Genomic DNA, 16425 nt, shown 5'->3' with positions numbered 1-16425 from the left:
ATCCTGATTAAACAAGCAGTCTCATACACAACTCCTTACCTTGGGAGTAAGGATCTGCTCCTGGGCTCATGGTAACTCTATCCTTACACAGACATTCTGCTTCAGAAGTCAGTAGAACGGCTTTCTATCTCTTGAATCATGGTGAATACAAGAAGGTCACTGGTGACTTTCCCCCTATGGGTGGTACACTTTAAGCTTCTCAGGACTTGATGTTTACGTTACTTTGTGATTAACTGCACACTATCTGGAGCTCACAGTAACTTCCACTGTTTCTCACTCCTATTTCTCCCTTCCTTAGATTTTTTTCCCTTTCCTTTCACATACATGTGTTTTTAATAATAAATTGGGTTTCTTTAACTAATTCCATTCTGTAATTGGGCCTCTCAAAGGTAATTTACCTCTCTTCTCTTGTTTTCATGCATATTTGGCATAAAGAAGTCCTTGGAATATTGTTTATGAGCAGGACAAAAGTATTTAAAATATTTTGAATGATTTTCTTAAAAATAAAAATGATTCAAGTTTGGATGCTTCAAATGTCTAGAATGCTCCATGCTTTGTGCAGGCCCTAGAACATAGAAAGCCACCCACTGACATTTGTTGAATGAATCTGGAAAATGAAAAATAGACTAAACATTTTATTCCTGAACGATGAAGCAAAAAAAGCTTTTAGACTTCTATTTAGACCCACTTTAACAGGCCAAATCCTTTAATGAAAAGGATCCAAGCATCATTCTCGTAACTTGGCTTTGCCTAAATACATTTCTATCAAATTCTGCTTGACTATTGCTACCTCGGGGTTTCAAGTCTTATTTTTATGACACGGAGACGTTCGTTATAATGGAAATAACACAAGTAGCATGGGCTTCCCGTCTTTCTCCCTCTAGGATTTCAACTTCTTCTCGAACACCGTCCTCCTCTTCTAGTAAATCCTACATTACAGAACAGGCTTAGGACGGAGGAGAAGAGAATTAATCGGAGCCATGGAAACGGCCGAGCGGAGGAAACGTGTGAGCTGGGAGGTGAGCAGAAGGGCAAGGTACCCTCCCGTGACGACGGCGCCAGGGCGCTCCGAGGATCACGTCACGCACCTCAGGTGACGTCACGACCGTGACACGCGGGTGACGCCGTTGCCGCGGCGACTTCTAGTCGTCTCCGCCCCCTGCCCCCGCCCCCCGCCTAGCGTCCTCCCCCCAATCCCCTCAGGCTCAGCCGCGCCGGGGGCAGCAGGCCGGTTCCCGAGGTGGCCCAGGCGTCCTCCCGCCGCAGGCGCCGCCCGGGCCGTCCCTCCCCGCCGCCCCCCGCCCTCCGCCTCCGCCTCCCTTCCCCCTCCCCGCCCAGCAGCGGTCGCTCGGGCCAGGCTCTCGGTTATAAGATGGCGGCGCTGAGCGGCGGCGGCGGCGGCGCGGAGCAGGGCCAGGCTCTGTTCAACGGGGACATGGAGCCCGAGGCCGGCGCCGCGGCCTCTTCGGCTGCGGACCCGGCCATTCCCGAGGAGGTGAGTGCCGGCGCGCCCTGCACCCCTCCCGTCTTGGGGCTCGGCTGGCTGATGTTTATTTTGGGGAGAGAGGTGGCGGTGGGGGCTCTGGTGCCCTCAGCCACCTTCCCTTCTGGGCGCTGCGGGCTGGGAGACGGGCATTCCCCTCCTGTGCCTCTCCGTCATGCAGCTCCTCGCTACGTAAACACACACAATGGCCCAGGGGGTTTTCCCTGGCCCGCACTTGGGGCTTGAGGGATTCGGGCAGCGGTGGTGGAGCAGGAGGCTATCAATAGGGGGCGAGACTCAGGGTTGGTCCGAGAAGGTCACGGCTGGCTGAAGGTAGCCAGCCTCGCGTCTGCTGGATGTTTTCTTTATTTTGGGTGGGGGGCGGGGGAGGCTGGCGGCGGCATCTGGGTGGAAGATGTCGGTCAGTAGCCGGGGCCGGGACCCCAGCCCGAGTTAGCGTTGTATGTAATTATTACACGGTCACGGTGATGATGGGGCGATCGTTCCCTCTCTGCTCTCCCTGACTCTGCCTCTTTTCAGGCCGCTGCCCTCTCTTACACTTCTCTACTTGTTAGGGGAGATTGCTCTTCACCTGTTTTAACCAGCGGATGGTCTTTACTTTTTCAACCCTAAATGCTACTGTTTACGTTCTTTCTCCCATCCCGGTCTCAGGCCCCTGATTCCTAATGTTTGTCAGTATTCTGTCGCCGACCGGTAACCCCCATCCCGGTTCCATCTGCTGCCCCGCTCCTTTGCCAGTGGTCGGACCTGCCTGCCTTCTAACCTCAGCTTCTACTTAAGACCATTTTTGCACTTCTCTTATCTTAGTCCTGTTGAGGCCTTCTACTTCATTTCACCGCTCGCTAACGTTGTTATCGTCACAAATCCTTCTGAACGCTTTGGAGCTACTTACTTTCTGAATCGTGAAGCTGTCAAGATCCCGTCAGGTTTCACTTGCACTTCCATTGTGCATCCACACCTCTTTGTTTATTCCTACCCTTTTTTTTTTAAATACGTGTGATTGATTTCTTTCCGTTGTCTTCCTTTTTGTCCCAATTTTTTTCTTTTACTTTTTCGTCTTCAGTCCTTGCTTCTCTCAGCCATTATTTAGCCTCTTATCACCTTGTCAAATGACTTTATTTACATTTTGGTTTTTGTTACGTAAAATTTATTACATTTAGTGTTTGGTATTGTATTACATAAAATAATACACTTCATTGTACTTTACAAATAATGAGATAATATATGGTATAATAACTGTGCTTTACAATTATTGATTAGATAATGTGACTTGCTCTGTTGACTTTGCTCAAAGTTCTTTCCTTTCTACTACAGTACTTACATTTTGTTTCCCAATTCTCATAACGTCTCGTTCTTCTGTCAATGCAATTCTCTTTTTCCTGCTTCATCAACTTTACTTTGGAAATTCATTAGATATGGTTGCTCTATTCAGTATCAGTTTGTTCACAATAATATTTGTTTTTCATTCTCTTATACCACTTCCATCTATGCCCAAGATGTGTTCTGTACCATCATTTGATCTCATATACATTTCTCATGTATACATACATATATATATATATATCTTTTATGAATATATATATCTTTTACACCACTTTCCGCTTACTTTTCTGTTTGCATTTCTGCTCAGATCAGTTTCCTCTAATATCTGTTCATTTCCCCCAACTTCTTGGATTTTAAGGATAGCAATCTTTCCTTCTTCCATTTCCTAGTTTATTCTGTTTTCCTTGTCCCCAGTTGCCATTCATTCTGCCTTGTTTCCTGGCTTTTGGTACTTACTTGCTGAAGCTTCCTCTTGTCTTCCCCACACCTCCACATTCCTTCTTATTTATAAACAGCTTTGTTCCGTTGACATGGAAATTTATTTTTAGGATACATTGTTTTTAATGGATAAATACTAGGGGTCACATCTGCTGTCTATTTTTTCCATGAATCGGATATGCCTTTGTCTTACTCTGCACAGGTGCCTCTAGGCTTGCTGTACTCTGTAGTGCATATGTGGTTTTATTGAATTGTATCTAGAAGAATGGGTGAATTAATGGGCATGGGTTATGAAATCGTAATTCTCTGATTATAACATTGTTTTCGTTGAGAACTTTGTTTCAGAGTTATTAGAACAGTTTGTAATGATATAGAGAAGCCTTTTGTTAAGTACAATGTCCGCTATCTTATTTGAAAGGGCCGGATTATATGAGCTCTACTGTCTGAAGATTCTGATTCAGTAGGTGAGAGCTAGGGCCATGAGTTTCTGTTATTTGGCACACTTCCTGGGCAGTTATCATGTATCAATACTTGAGAACCTCGAGGCTAGATGAATTTAAACCTCAAGTTTAAATTGGCAATAACTGGAAAGCATATTAGTATCTCTTGAAACCATAAGGATACTCAACTAATTTTAATTACTTAGAAGTGTTTCCCACTGCCTCCTCCACCCAGGTTTTAACGGTTAATGATGAGTAGTAGTTTTTCCTCCATATTTTCTTACACGAACTTATAATAAATGTATTTGACTGGGGGAAGGGGGAGTAAAGGGTTAAAAATGAATCTCTTCCTAATATAGATATCAGTGTTATGGATGGTAGAATAAAGTACTCCAAGAAATAATTTAAAGTTTGAAGTTGGTATTTGTTTATCCACTGGAAACTGAAATGTACTGTGGTCTTTCAATTGAACTGTCTTCTGTGCACTTAAAGAGATATAATTGTCAAGTGCATGGAAAGAAATGAAAAAAATGTGTCTGAAGAATTACCTTACTTGACAGTAAAATACAGGTTTTAAAAAGTTTCTCAGAGTAAAAGCACATTTATTATTGAAAAATTAGAAAAATGTAAGTACAAAAAGTTTTAGAAAATTATCTGTAATCTTGCCACTAAGATATAATTACTATAAACATTTTAGTGTATATCCATATACTCCTTTTTTATGCTTGTGTAATGTATGTGGTTTTGTAATATTTTTAAACTTAGCAAGGTAGTAAAACATTTTACTTATAAGATACACTGTGATTTTTTTTGTTTTGTTTTGGTTTGTTGTTGTTGTTTTTGCGGTACGCGGGCCTCTCACTGTTGTGGCCTCTCCTGTTGCGGAGCACAGGCTCTGGACGCGCAGGCTCAGCGGCCATGGCTCACGGGCCCAGCCGCTCCGCGGCATGCGGGATCCTCCCGCACCGGGGCACGAACCCACGTCCCCTGCATCGGCAGGCGGACTCTCAACCACTGCGCCACCAGGGAAGCCCTACACTGTGATTTTAACAATTTTTTTATATTAGGTTGTTTCTAATTTTTTTTATTCTTGTTATCAAACATCTTGAACACAGAATGTAGATTTAGTTTTTAAAATTACGTTGGTAAGTGAATAAATTTCAAGTCCTGTATTTGTAAGTATTACTTTGTAGATGCTCAAAATAGAATATTCTGAGCTTATTAAATGACAGGAGCTTATTAAATATTTATCAAATAAATGTGCTTATACTTTTGGCATTAAACATTTACTTCTGACCATTTATATTTCCTTGATGTTACCTCCTTTCTGTGACAATATGGTATAATAAGGGACAATGTGACTATACGGTATAAAAATACATTTATTGAAAAAAATGTGTTATGCCAGGGTGTGATGTTTATTAACTGTTCTTCTTGTATTTTTGTAGAAGGGTGCCTCTTAAAATTGCATTACAATTAAAATTGTATTGTTTTCAAGATCTCTTATCACCAATCTTAGTTAAGCTGTATAATTATAATAATGCATCGACTAAGTAGTATTCTGGGATGGAATGTCCTTTATAATGAGGTCCACTGTATTAAAACACATCTTTCTGAATCATGCCAAACCAGGTTGGAGTACATTATGCTTTTAAAAAGTGGTAAGCCCACTAAACTTTGTGTTTCTGTAGTTCTGGCTATTGCTGTTAATACTTGTTAAGATACATTCAAAGGTGAACAAAACATGCCTGTTAGGTAAAACCATAAAATAACTGTGTCTTTGGTGTTTCTAGCGTTCCCTCTCTGTAGTCTTTCTCTCTTATCATTTAATAAACTCCCTCCTTTAGGCATCTGCTCACCTCTTCCTTTATTTAGAAATTTTTCTGATATCAGTCACATATATATGCTGACTATTAAAGGAATTGATTGTCAGTAAACGGATTAAGAAAGGAACGTTGGAACTGAGTACTTGAATCCTTGAATGTAGTAGAACCTGAAAGCAAACTTGATTGAATTGTATTTAGATAATAGGCCAGAAAAATTATATTAAGATAACAGGCTAGAGAAGTCTGATTTATCTTGATTCCCTGTCTCTGGCTTTCCTGTTTAGGAAGCTGATCAGGTCTTAACAACTGGAAACCTATGTTCTGTGAGTGGTAGGGAAGAAAGGGAGGGAGCAGGCTACATTGCTTTGCTAGCATTCTCTAAGACTTGACGCTTACCTTGTTAAAGAATGCGACAGCTCTTAAGTGTTCTTCGTGTTTCTCCAGCCATAAAGCTGTTTTTCTCCTTTAGAAATGCAAACGTGCATTTTTAAAATTTGACATCTTGATATTAATTTAGCTGAGCACTTAGTGGACATTTTGTGTCATAATCCTCTTTTATGAAATTCAGTATGTTCCTATGCTTCCTATATTTCTGCCTCAAATTATCTTTGAAATAAGCCTTTATAGTCAGTGGCTCTTACTGGACTTTGTTTTCCTCAAAAGTTGAATTGTTTTAAGTCCTTCACTCATTCTTTGTCCAGTTCATCTACATTGGTTATTCTGTAAAGTCAGGATCAGAAATAGTTATACAACTTCTGAATTCAAAATAGATGAGCCTGTTTAGGAGCTTTTCTGTTTCGTAAGCAGTGCTTTCATAGTCATAGTGTTGTTGATACTTAATATAAGAACCAAAAATTTAGCTTCATTTCTTCCATTCCTTCCTTAAATGTTTGGTGGAGAGACATTGACATGTTCTGGGAGGTAGTTTTTATTTTTCAGCTTTCTTTTGTCTACCAACCCAATTTACTGTTACGCATAATTAGCAGGGTAGTCAGAAGAAACTCTTTAATACAGCCTCCACCCTAACAGTAAGCAGTTATTTTTTTTCCCCTCTACCCTCTGAGATTATTTTGGTTTCCATGTTTTCTCTTGGTCTTAAAAAACTATTATTCTTGTTCCTTCCCATTCAGAACTATGCTTATAGAGGGAAAGTGATGCTCAATAACATTACATTTCTTTCTGGGTCCTGGGAATGCCCTTGATAAAGAATATAAAAATTGCTCTGAACTTAATTAACTTTATATCTTCTGGAAGCTCTGTAACATCAAATGAAACATCATTTTCATTCTTGTAATGTAGCTGCAGTTATTGACAGCACTTTGGGAACAAATGTACTGTAGGGCGGTGGTCTTCCAATTATTATAGAGCTTTAGCACCGTTTTTAAAAAACACATTAGCACTGTAAGAAATACAGATTTTGAGTTGCTCTAATACCTATATACATGAAGCAGTTTTTGTCTGTTTTGTACATTTTTTTAATCCTCATCTGGCACATACATACTCAGATAGTTAGTGAAAGAGTTAATGTGTACAAAACAGAGAATATAGCCAATATTTTATAGTAACTTTATTTATTTATTTTAATTTTTTTATTTTTGGCTGTGTTGGTTCTTCATTGCTGCACGCGGGCTCTTTCTAGGTGCGGTGAGCGGGGGCTACTCTTCGTTGCGGTGCGCGGGCTTCTCATTGCGGTGGCTTCTCTTGTTGCGGAGCACGGGCTCTAGGCACACGGGCTTCAGTAGTTGTGTCTCGTGGGCTCTAGAGCACAGGCTCAGTAGTTGTGGCACACGGGCTTAGTTGTTCTGCGGCATGTGGGATCTTCCCGGACCAGGGCTCGAACCCGTGTGCCCTGCATAGGCAGGCAGATTCTTAACCACTGCGCCACCAGGGAAGCCCTATAGTAACTTTAAATGGAGTATAATCTGTAAAATTTTTCCATCACTATGTTGTACACCTGAAACTATAATATTGTAAATCAACTATACCTTAGTTAAAAAAATTTTTTTTAAATAATTAGTCAATGAAACCCTATTAGATATGGTGCACTCTGATTTTTCTATACCATTAAGTTCTCTTTTTTTTAAAGCTACTCATAAAATCAATTTATTAAATTGACAACCACCTAGTTGCAACAGACAGTTGCAAAAACAGTTTTGAGGCTATCAAGGACTTTCTTCAGACGTTACCTCAAGGCTCTATTTAGTCCCACTACACCTTAACTATTGAAGTTCTTCATTTATCTGCATTACATGTTGGTTTCCTTGGGAAAAAAAAAAGGCTTAATGGCTGTAAATATTTTAGAGCTACTGTGTGTGGAAGGGAGATTTGTGCTGACATGAATCTTCCTAAGTGTAATAATCTGTGTAGAAAATTTCAACAACTTGTGTTTAAGGCAGTGGTCAGCAGACTTGTGTAAATGGTCAAGTGGTAAATATTTTAGTTATTGTGGGTCTAACTGCTCTGTCTCTGTCACAAGGACTGAACAGACTCAAAAATGGTATTGCAGCGTAAAAGCAGCTAATAGACAATATGTAAATGAATGAGTGTGACTGTGTTCCAATAAAACTTATTTATGGACACTGAAATTTGAATGTGTCATGAAATATTCTCTTTTTTTTCATTTAAAAATGTAAAAACCATTCTTTTTTTTATTTTTTATTTTATTTTTTTTTATTTTTTTATTTTTTTTTGCGGTATGCGGGCCTCTCACTGTTGTGGCCTCTCCCGTTGCGGAGCACAGGCTCCGGACGCGCAGGCTCAGCGGCCATGGGTCACAGGCCCAGCCGCTCCGCGGCATGTGGGATCTTCCCAGACCGGGGCACGAACCCGTGTCCCCTGCATCGGCAGGTGGACTCTCAACCACTGCGCCACCAGGGAAGCCCTAAAAACCATTCTTAGTTTGTGAGCTGTACAAAAAACAGGTGGTGGGCCAGATTTAGTTCATGGGCCAAAGTTTTCAGACTCCTGGTCTAGGGGAGACTAAGTATATCATATTTGAGGTTCTGAAATTAAGGTGTGGGTTAGAGTTCTATAGAAAGTTCATAACTGCTTTTTAAAAATCGGGTTTATTGGGATATAATTTACACATACTATAATGTACCATTTTAAGCACACAGTTTGACGAGTTTTGACAAATGTATATAGTCATGTAACTACTGCCACAGTCAAGAAATAGAACTTTTGATGGAAAAGTTCCCCAGTTCCTCTTTGCATTCATTTTCCTCCCCACCCCACCTCCAGCCCCTGGCAAACACTGGTCTGATCTCTAGCTTTGCCTTTTCCAGAAAGTCATATACATGAAAACATACAGTATGTGGTCTTACGTATTTGGCTTCTTTCATTTAGTTTGATATTTTTGAGATTCACCCGTGTTGTTGCATGTATCAGTAATTAGTTTCTGTTTATTGCTGAGTAGTATCGTGTGGATGTAGCATGACTTATTTCTACATTTACCAGTTGATGAGTAGTAGGGTTCTTTCTAGTTTTCAGCAGTTATTAAGGTTGCTATAAGTGTTTGGGTTCGGGTTTTGTGTGGACACTCATTTTTATTTCTCTTGAGTAAGGACCTAGAGCTTGGACTAGTGGGTCGTATGGTAAGTATATATTGATATTTAACTTTATAAGAAAGTGCCAAACTTTTCTAAAGCAATAGAAACCATTTTGCGTTGCCACCCACAATGAATGAGAGTTCCAAACTCTCTCCTTGTCATGTCAGTCTTGTTAGTTTTAGCCATTCTAGTATGTATGCAGTATTGTGGTTTTAATTTGCATTTTCCTAATGACTAATGATGTTGGACATCTGTATATATGCTTATTTACTACCCATATATTTTCTTTGGTGCAGTATCCATTCACATCTTTTTATTCAGTATTTACCTTCTTATTATGGAGTTGTAAGAGTACTATATACATATTCTAGATACAAGTTCTTTGTATCAGATATGTGTTTTGCACATGCCTCCCAGTCTATGGCTTGTCTTTTCGTTTTCCTAAGTGTTCTTTGAAGAGTAGAAGTTTTATTTTTGTTTTTTTTTTTTTTTTTTTTTTTTTTTTTTTGCTATACGCGGGCCTCTCACTGTTGTGGCCTCTCCCGCTGCGGAGCACAGGCTCCGGACACGCAGGCCCAGCGGCCATGGCTCACGGGCCCAGCTGCTCCGCAGCATGTGGGATCTTCCCAGACCGGGGCACGAACCCGTGTTCCCTGCATTGGCAGGCGGACTCTCAACCACTGCGCCACCAGGGAAGCCCAGAAGTTTTATTTTTGATGAAATCCAATTTATCAATTTTTTTTTTTAGGTTTCATGCTTTTCGTGTCTTACCCAGTATATCTTTTTTTTTTTTTTTTTTTTTTTTTTTTTTTTTTTTTTTGCATTACGTGGGCTTCTCACCGCTGTGGCCTCTCCCGTTGCGGAGCACAGGCTCCGGACGCGCAGGCCCAGCAGCCATGGCTCACGGGCCCAGCCGCTCCGCGGCACGCGGGATCCTCCCAGACCGGGGCACGAACCCGCGTCCCCTGCATCGGCAGGCGGACTCTCAACCACTGCGCCACCAGGGAAGCCCTACCCAGTATATCTTTGCATAACTTAAGGTCATAAAATTTTCTCCCATGTTTTCTTCTAGAAGTTTTACAGTTTTAGCTTTTACATTTAGGTCTATCATCCATTTGGAGTTATTTTTTATATGTATTGTGAGATAGGGTTAAGGTTTGTTCATTCTTTTTCGTATGGATGTCCAGGTTCACCTTTCTTGAAGAGACTAACCTTTTTCTGTTGAATTACCTTGGCACTTTTATTGAAATCAGTCGATGATGTTTGTGAGTTTTATACTCTGTTTTATTGACGTATATGTCTCTCCTTTGGCTGGTACCACACTATCTTGATTGCTTTATAGTTCAGTCTTTTTTTTTTTTTTTAAATTTGTTTATTTATTTATTTGGTTGTGCCACGTCTTAGTTGCAGCAGGTGGGCTCCTTAGTTGCAGCTCACTGGCTCTTTAGTTGTGGCACGTGGGGTCCTTAGTGGTGGCATGCGAACCCTTAGTTGCAGCATGCATGTGGGATCTAGTTCCCTCACCAGGGATCGAACCCGGGACCCCTGCATTGGGAGCTCGGAGTCTTATCCACTGTGCCACCAGGGAAGTCCCTATAGTTCAGTCTTAAAATTAGGTAGATCCAGTTCATAGGATTTTTAGAACTTTAAAATTTGATTTTTACAATTTTTTGTGCTATTGTCTTTTGAAAGGACAGGGTTCATAATTTGCTTCCAGTTCTCAAAGTTGTCTTCTACTCAAAAAAAGCTTAAGACTTACCATGGTATATAGTTAACACACCCCTATCTTGAATCATTTGATGGAGAGGTTGTGAAAAGTGGCAGGTAAAGAAACATGTTTCATCCAAAATTAATTTTTTTATAAGAATTGAAGGCAATATCCTAATAGGTGGCACCAAAAAGTCAATGTCTTTTTCTTCCACCATATTTCAAAAATGTTAACTGTAATCAAGATACGTTTAGGTGAAAGTGAATATGCTAAGATGTTTATTCACCCAAAAAGTCATGGAAAATGTCAATCAAGTGGTGGGGGATACTAGTTTATAATACTAGCTGTGTCATTTTCCATCTTCAGCGTGAGTTTTTCCATTTGAAACCTATGTCATGTTCTGTGATGTTCCAGAATTAACACCTTTATTACTCTTAGAGGCATCATTAAATTGTTGTTACTAAGGATAAGCATATGATGGTTGTTGGTCATATTTCTGCCTTTTTCATTTGGACCGATAGGACCCTTTACCTTGTTTTAAATTACAGTGGTAGTAGCTTTTCACTGCTTAGCCTGGAGGGCTTCCCTACCATATAAAATGATATTTCTAGTTATGATTTTTGCTTAAGAATTATGAACATGTTTCCTGATTTTTTTGTTTTTTAAGTTTCATTATGAAGGAAGAAAGACTTCAGTCTTAAAAATGAGCATAAGTCTTGAATATCTGACAAGTACAGGGTCATGTGACAGTTGGGAAGGTAGATACTGTTCAGGCTTTTGTTCATGTTGTAAGTAGTAGTAGTCTAATTGTATTTGGCTACCTTGCAGATTTGGAAATGGCACTTACAGGGAGAGAGAACCATAACATTTTGGAGACTATTTTCAACTGTTCTTCCAAAATTAGTGTGTTTAAAAAAAAGTATGCATCTCCTTATTGTAAAAGATGCCTTGTGTGTTTTTTTTTTTTTTCTTTTTTCTTTGCAGTACGCGGGCCTCTCACTGTTGTGGGCTCTCTCGTTGCGGGGCACAGGCTCCAGATGCGCAGGCTCATGGCTCACGGGCCCAGCTGCTCCGCGGCACGCGGGGTCCTCCCGGACCGGGGCACAACCCGCATCCCCTGCATCGGCAGGCAGACTCCCAACCACTGCGCCACCAGGGAAGCCTGATGCCTTGTGTTTAAATTAAGAAATACTCTACTCTTCTTTTACGTTTTTTCTTTCACTAAATATATAACCTTTAAGTTAATAACACCAGAAAAATTTGACTTTTTATTTCCAGAACAGCTTAAATTAAATAAAAATTTAGGATGCTTTGAATTAGTCACTTACCTTTAAACAGGTAAGTATTTTGAAACACTTTAAAATACTGCTTGGGGTTGTTCCTCCATTGACCTAGGATTTTTAAACTGTATTTACTACATTACAGAACTTATTTTGCAAAGTAAATTTCTTTTTTAAAAAAATTAATTAATTTTTGGCAGCATTGGGTCTTTGTTGCTGCGCGCGGGCTTTCTCTAGTTGCGGCGAGCGGGGGCTACACTTCGTTGCGGTGCGTGGGCTTCTCATTGCGGTGGCTTCTTCTCTTATTGCGGAGCACGGGCTCTAGGCATGCGGGCTTCAGTAGTTGTGGCTTGCGGGCTCTAGAGCGCAGGCTCGTAGTTGTGGCATACAGGTTTAGTTGCTCCGCGGAATGTAGCATCTTCCCAGACCAGGGCTCGAACCTGTGTCCTCTACATTGGCAGGCAGATTCTTCACCACTGTGCCACCAGGGAAGCCCGCAAAGTAAATTTCTGTTTGAGTTTATAGAGGTGCTCTATTAAAGAGGATTACTAGGCCCAGCAGTAACATTGTAAATAGTTATTAGAACCTCTGTTTTTTGCTTGTTCGTTTTGTTTTGTCACCTTGGATCTAATCCCATTTCGTCTGTTTTAAAGTTTATACTCTCTACTTAGAAATCTGTCTGTAGCATAGAGGGAAAAAACTCCAACAGTTACTAATTTGAGAGTTTTATTTTTAAAGTGTTCTTATTAGCATAATTTCTGGTAATGTTGTATGAAGGTAATTTAATTCCCATTTATTATTTTTTAAAAATCCTATCTTTCTATGAATCCCAAACAATTATTGCCTTTGTAACTTTTTTTTTACTATAAAAAGTTAAAGAACTATTGTGAATTGTTCCTAAATAACTCAGAATTCATTTTTTACACATTATATTAATATAGTTCCATGGGAATGGTGTCAGAGAACTTCAGATAGTAAAGACATTATGATTCAGTATAGTCCTTACATTCCTGTTTTACAACCACTGAAAATGTTCATTTCATCTTAGTTTTTACATGCTTCTAAGATTTGAAATATTCTACCCATATATTCTTCCTGCACATGTCTTCTCATGTTAATAATAAATTACACAATCTTAAGTCTCATTATACAAGAATTTAGTTCATTGTAACTTCTGATAACTCTATTGCAGATGATTTTCTACTACTGAGTTTGGCACTTTTTAAGTTTCTATATGAATTTATGAATCAAACTTTTGGTTATTGGTTATCATGGATGGCTATTTGAGAGAAAAGTTTAATCATAAAGTCATAACTATTCTATGTCATAGCCATTCATATGCTGCTTGCTTTTCACTGGCAACTCTTGATCCTTCTCCTCCTGCTGCTAGGTTAAGTAAGATTAAGAATTTATCACTCTAATTAGGGTATTGGTGGTATTGATGCTTTACACAAGAAGATGCTGAGAGAGATATTCGATTGAGTGATATTAAGAGAGAAGAGGAGGGGAAATGAAGATAGTGAAGACTTTTCCTATAAAGGGAAAAGAGAAATGGGGCCATAGGTAGTGAAGGAGATGGGGTCAAGGAATTTTTTTTTGATGAAAAAAATAAGGGCATATATTGTAAGAATGAACCATTAGGGAGTAAAAATGTGATTTCAGGAGAGAGAGAGAAGAATTGCTGGAGCAATGTCTGAAGGGGCAAAAGGGAGAGGGATTTGGTGTACAAGTGGAAGGGTTGGCTCTCAGTAGGAGCATAGACACTTTATCTTTGATAATAAGTGGTAAGGCAGAATATGTAGAATAGTGATGCTGATAGGTAGATAGATGTGATGCTGGGAATCTGTACATGTTCTCTTCCAGTTGCTTCATTTTTTTCTTGGTGAAGTAAGACTCAAGGTTATCAGTGAAGAGTAAGTCTTGGGGATGTGGTGTTGTAAGGAGGAAGATGAAGGTGTTAAAAGTTGTTAGGGAGCATGTGAGAGTGAATGGACTAGGAACAAATAGTGAAATTGATAGGCAATATTAGGTTATGTTACTTAATATTTACTTGCTGATGTCCACACAGCATTGTGGGCCTCCTAACTTGTCCTCAGGTCAAAGTTCATTGTAACTTGCCAAAGCAATTTAATAATTGATATGAGTCATTCTCATTTTGACTCACAAACATAGAAGCATTGGGAAATAGAACATGAATTATTACTTCTTCATGAAGTATCTGCCATTATCCTGCTATGAATGTAAGCTAAATTTGGAGAGGTCTGGTTGCTAATTTTCTCTTTAAAAATAATTCTTTCTTTCTTGAAATTTTTTTGAATATTTATTGTTTTGTCTATATAGAATAGCATCCCCACCATTGTAGTCTAATTTTTATACTGTATAGTGAAGCAATTGCTATCCTGTTATTTTCTTTTAAAAACTCTCCAAATTTGACCTGTCTTTGCTCATGCTTTTCCTGCTGCCTGAAATATAGATTCCTTCCTCGTACCCATCCCCCAAACCTTTCAGACTTAGTTCACTTATTGTAGGAAGCCTTCCTTAACCTCTTTCCAAGGCCTAGTTAGGTGCTTCTACTTTGTGCTTTTATAGCATCCTGAGGTATACCTATATCATTTTACTTTCTACATTGTATTATAGGTTTTTTGTTGGTATCCGTCTACTCCCTCTAGACCAGCACTGTTCAGTCAAAATATCTGTCATCATGGAAACGTTCCCTGCTGTCCAGTATGTCCACATGTGGTTCTTGTGTACTCAAAATGTGTATAGTAGGACTGAGGAACTGGCTTTTAAATTTTATTTGATTTAAATTAATTTAAATTTAGTCACACTTAGCTAGTTGGCTACCTTGATCAGTACAGTTCTAGACCTTTTAAAAGTCAAGGCTTACTTATTTACAAAACAGAAACAGAGTCACAGACATAGAAAACAAACTTATGGTCACCAAAGGGGAAAAGAGAGGGGGAGGGAGGGATAAATTAGGAGTTTGGGATTAACAGATACACACTACTGTATATAAAATAGATAAACAACAAGGACCTACTGTATAGCACGGGGAACTATATTCAGTATCTTGTAATAACCTATAATGGAAAAGAATCTGGAAAAGAATATATATATATTATGTATATGTATACACATACACACATAACTGAATCACTTTGCTGTATACTCGAAACTAATACATTGTAAATCAGCTATACTTCAGTAAAATAGATAAGTAGTCAAGGCTCGTGTGGGATTCATATTTATTTTCTCACTGCTTACCAAGAGTACTTAATCCTACTTAAATGATTGCATTCTTTTTCAGTGCTCTTAGTCCAGATAGCTCTCGCTCACCTGGAATATGGCAATTTTCTTCTCTAGACTTGTGTTCTTAACCACAGCTTTCCAGTTTGTTTTCAGAATTATTTTGAAGCCCTAAGTTCTTCAGTCCTGTAAAACTAGGGTTTTTTTGGTTTTGTTTTCCTCTTTAGAAATGAACACCTGGGTGCTATAAGGTTACCTCAGAGACTTTCTCAGGGGTGGGGAGTGTGGCAAGGAAGAGCTCAGTGAAAGGTTTGGGGTGTTAGGGAGGCAGTTTCTGCTGCGGCCAAAGTAGTTACACTTCGTAAGTTAATGTATTGGAATTGTGCTTAAGATTCCTTTTGGAGGGAAAAGAAGACTTCTAAAAGGTAAGAACACTCTTAACTGTGTGTGAGGGCATGCACGTGGCATTATGTGATTAAGTGTCAGAGCGGGTGATGGAGAACAATAAATGCAGGAGGAGTTCAGACATGGAAGGTTATTATAGGCTAATAAGGTCTTGATGGAAGTTAGTGTTTAACCTAGGCAGGTAGAAGGAAGGAAAACGGATGTAATAGGCAGTGGGAATAGAATTTGAAAAAAATTAGAGATGGAAATAGATAAGGTAGTTTTGTTGAAGGAACAGAACAATATGAGTATAGTTGGGTGAATTGTATGAAATAAAATTTGGCTAAATTTGATGGCACTGGATTGTGGAAAATAGTGATAGACTGAAAAAAATTTTAACTTTATATTGTATGCCATGGGATGAAAGTGGAGATTTAAAATAAAAAATGATAAAAGCAGTGTTTGAGGATGATTGAGTTGGTAAGTGTTTGTAGGGTAGATTCAAGATGGGAAGAGGTCAAATAAAAAATGTTTAGAGAAAGACTTGGTAGTCAGACGTTATACTAGGCCGCTGTTGGGGGTTGGGTTCTTTGAAAGCAGATACTGAGACATTTTTTGCAGTGCAAGATGTTTATTAGGAATCAATACCTGCGAGAGGAAGAGGCACGGTGCAGGATTGAGTGGACAAAAAGTTGTATTGTGACGCAGGCTTCACAAAACCTTTGCCT

General features: G+C 39.4%; 1 protein-coding gene across 3 annotated transcripts in view; it reads left to right on the top strand.

Moving 5' to 3' along the window:
- Positions 1-1372: 1372 nt before the first annotated feature.
- BRAF (B-Raf proto-oncogene, serine/threonine kinase) overlaps positions 1373-16425 on the top strand; it is a gene marked incomplete at both ends in the record, with an annotated part of 154030 nt that continues 138977 nt past the window's right edge. For all 3 annotated transcript variants that reach the window (XM_079710944.1, XM_079710946.1, XM_079710945.1), the window contains one exon: positions 1373-1495. In XM_079710944.1, the coding sequence (XP_079567070.1) occupies positions 1373-1495 (123 nt within the window). The remainder of the gene's footprint in view (positions 1496-16425) is intronic.

The sequence above is a fragment of the Hyperoodon ampullatus genome (genome assembly GCF_949752795.1).
Source record: "Hyperoodon ampullatus genome assembly, chromosome: 9".
In the NCBI taxonomy this organism is placed as follows: Eukaryota; Metazoa; Chordata; class Mammalia; order Artiodactyla; family Ziphiidae; genus Hyperoodon; species Hyperoodon ampullatus.
The sequence above is the reverse complement of the archived record's forward strand: the minus strand, read 5'-3'. Positions and strand labels throughout refer to the sequence as shown.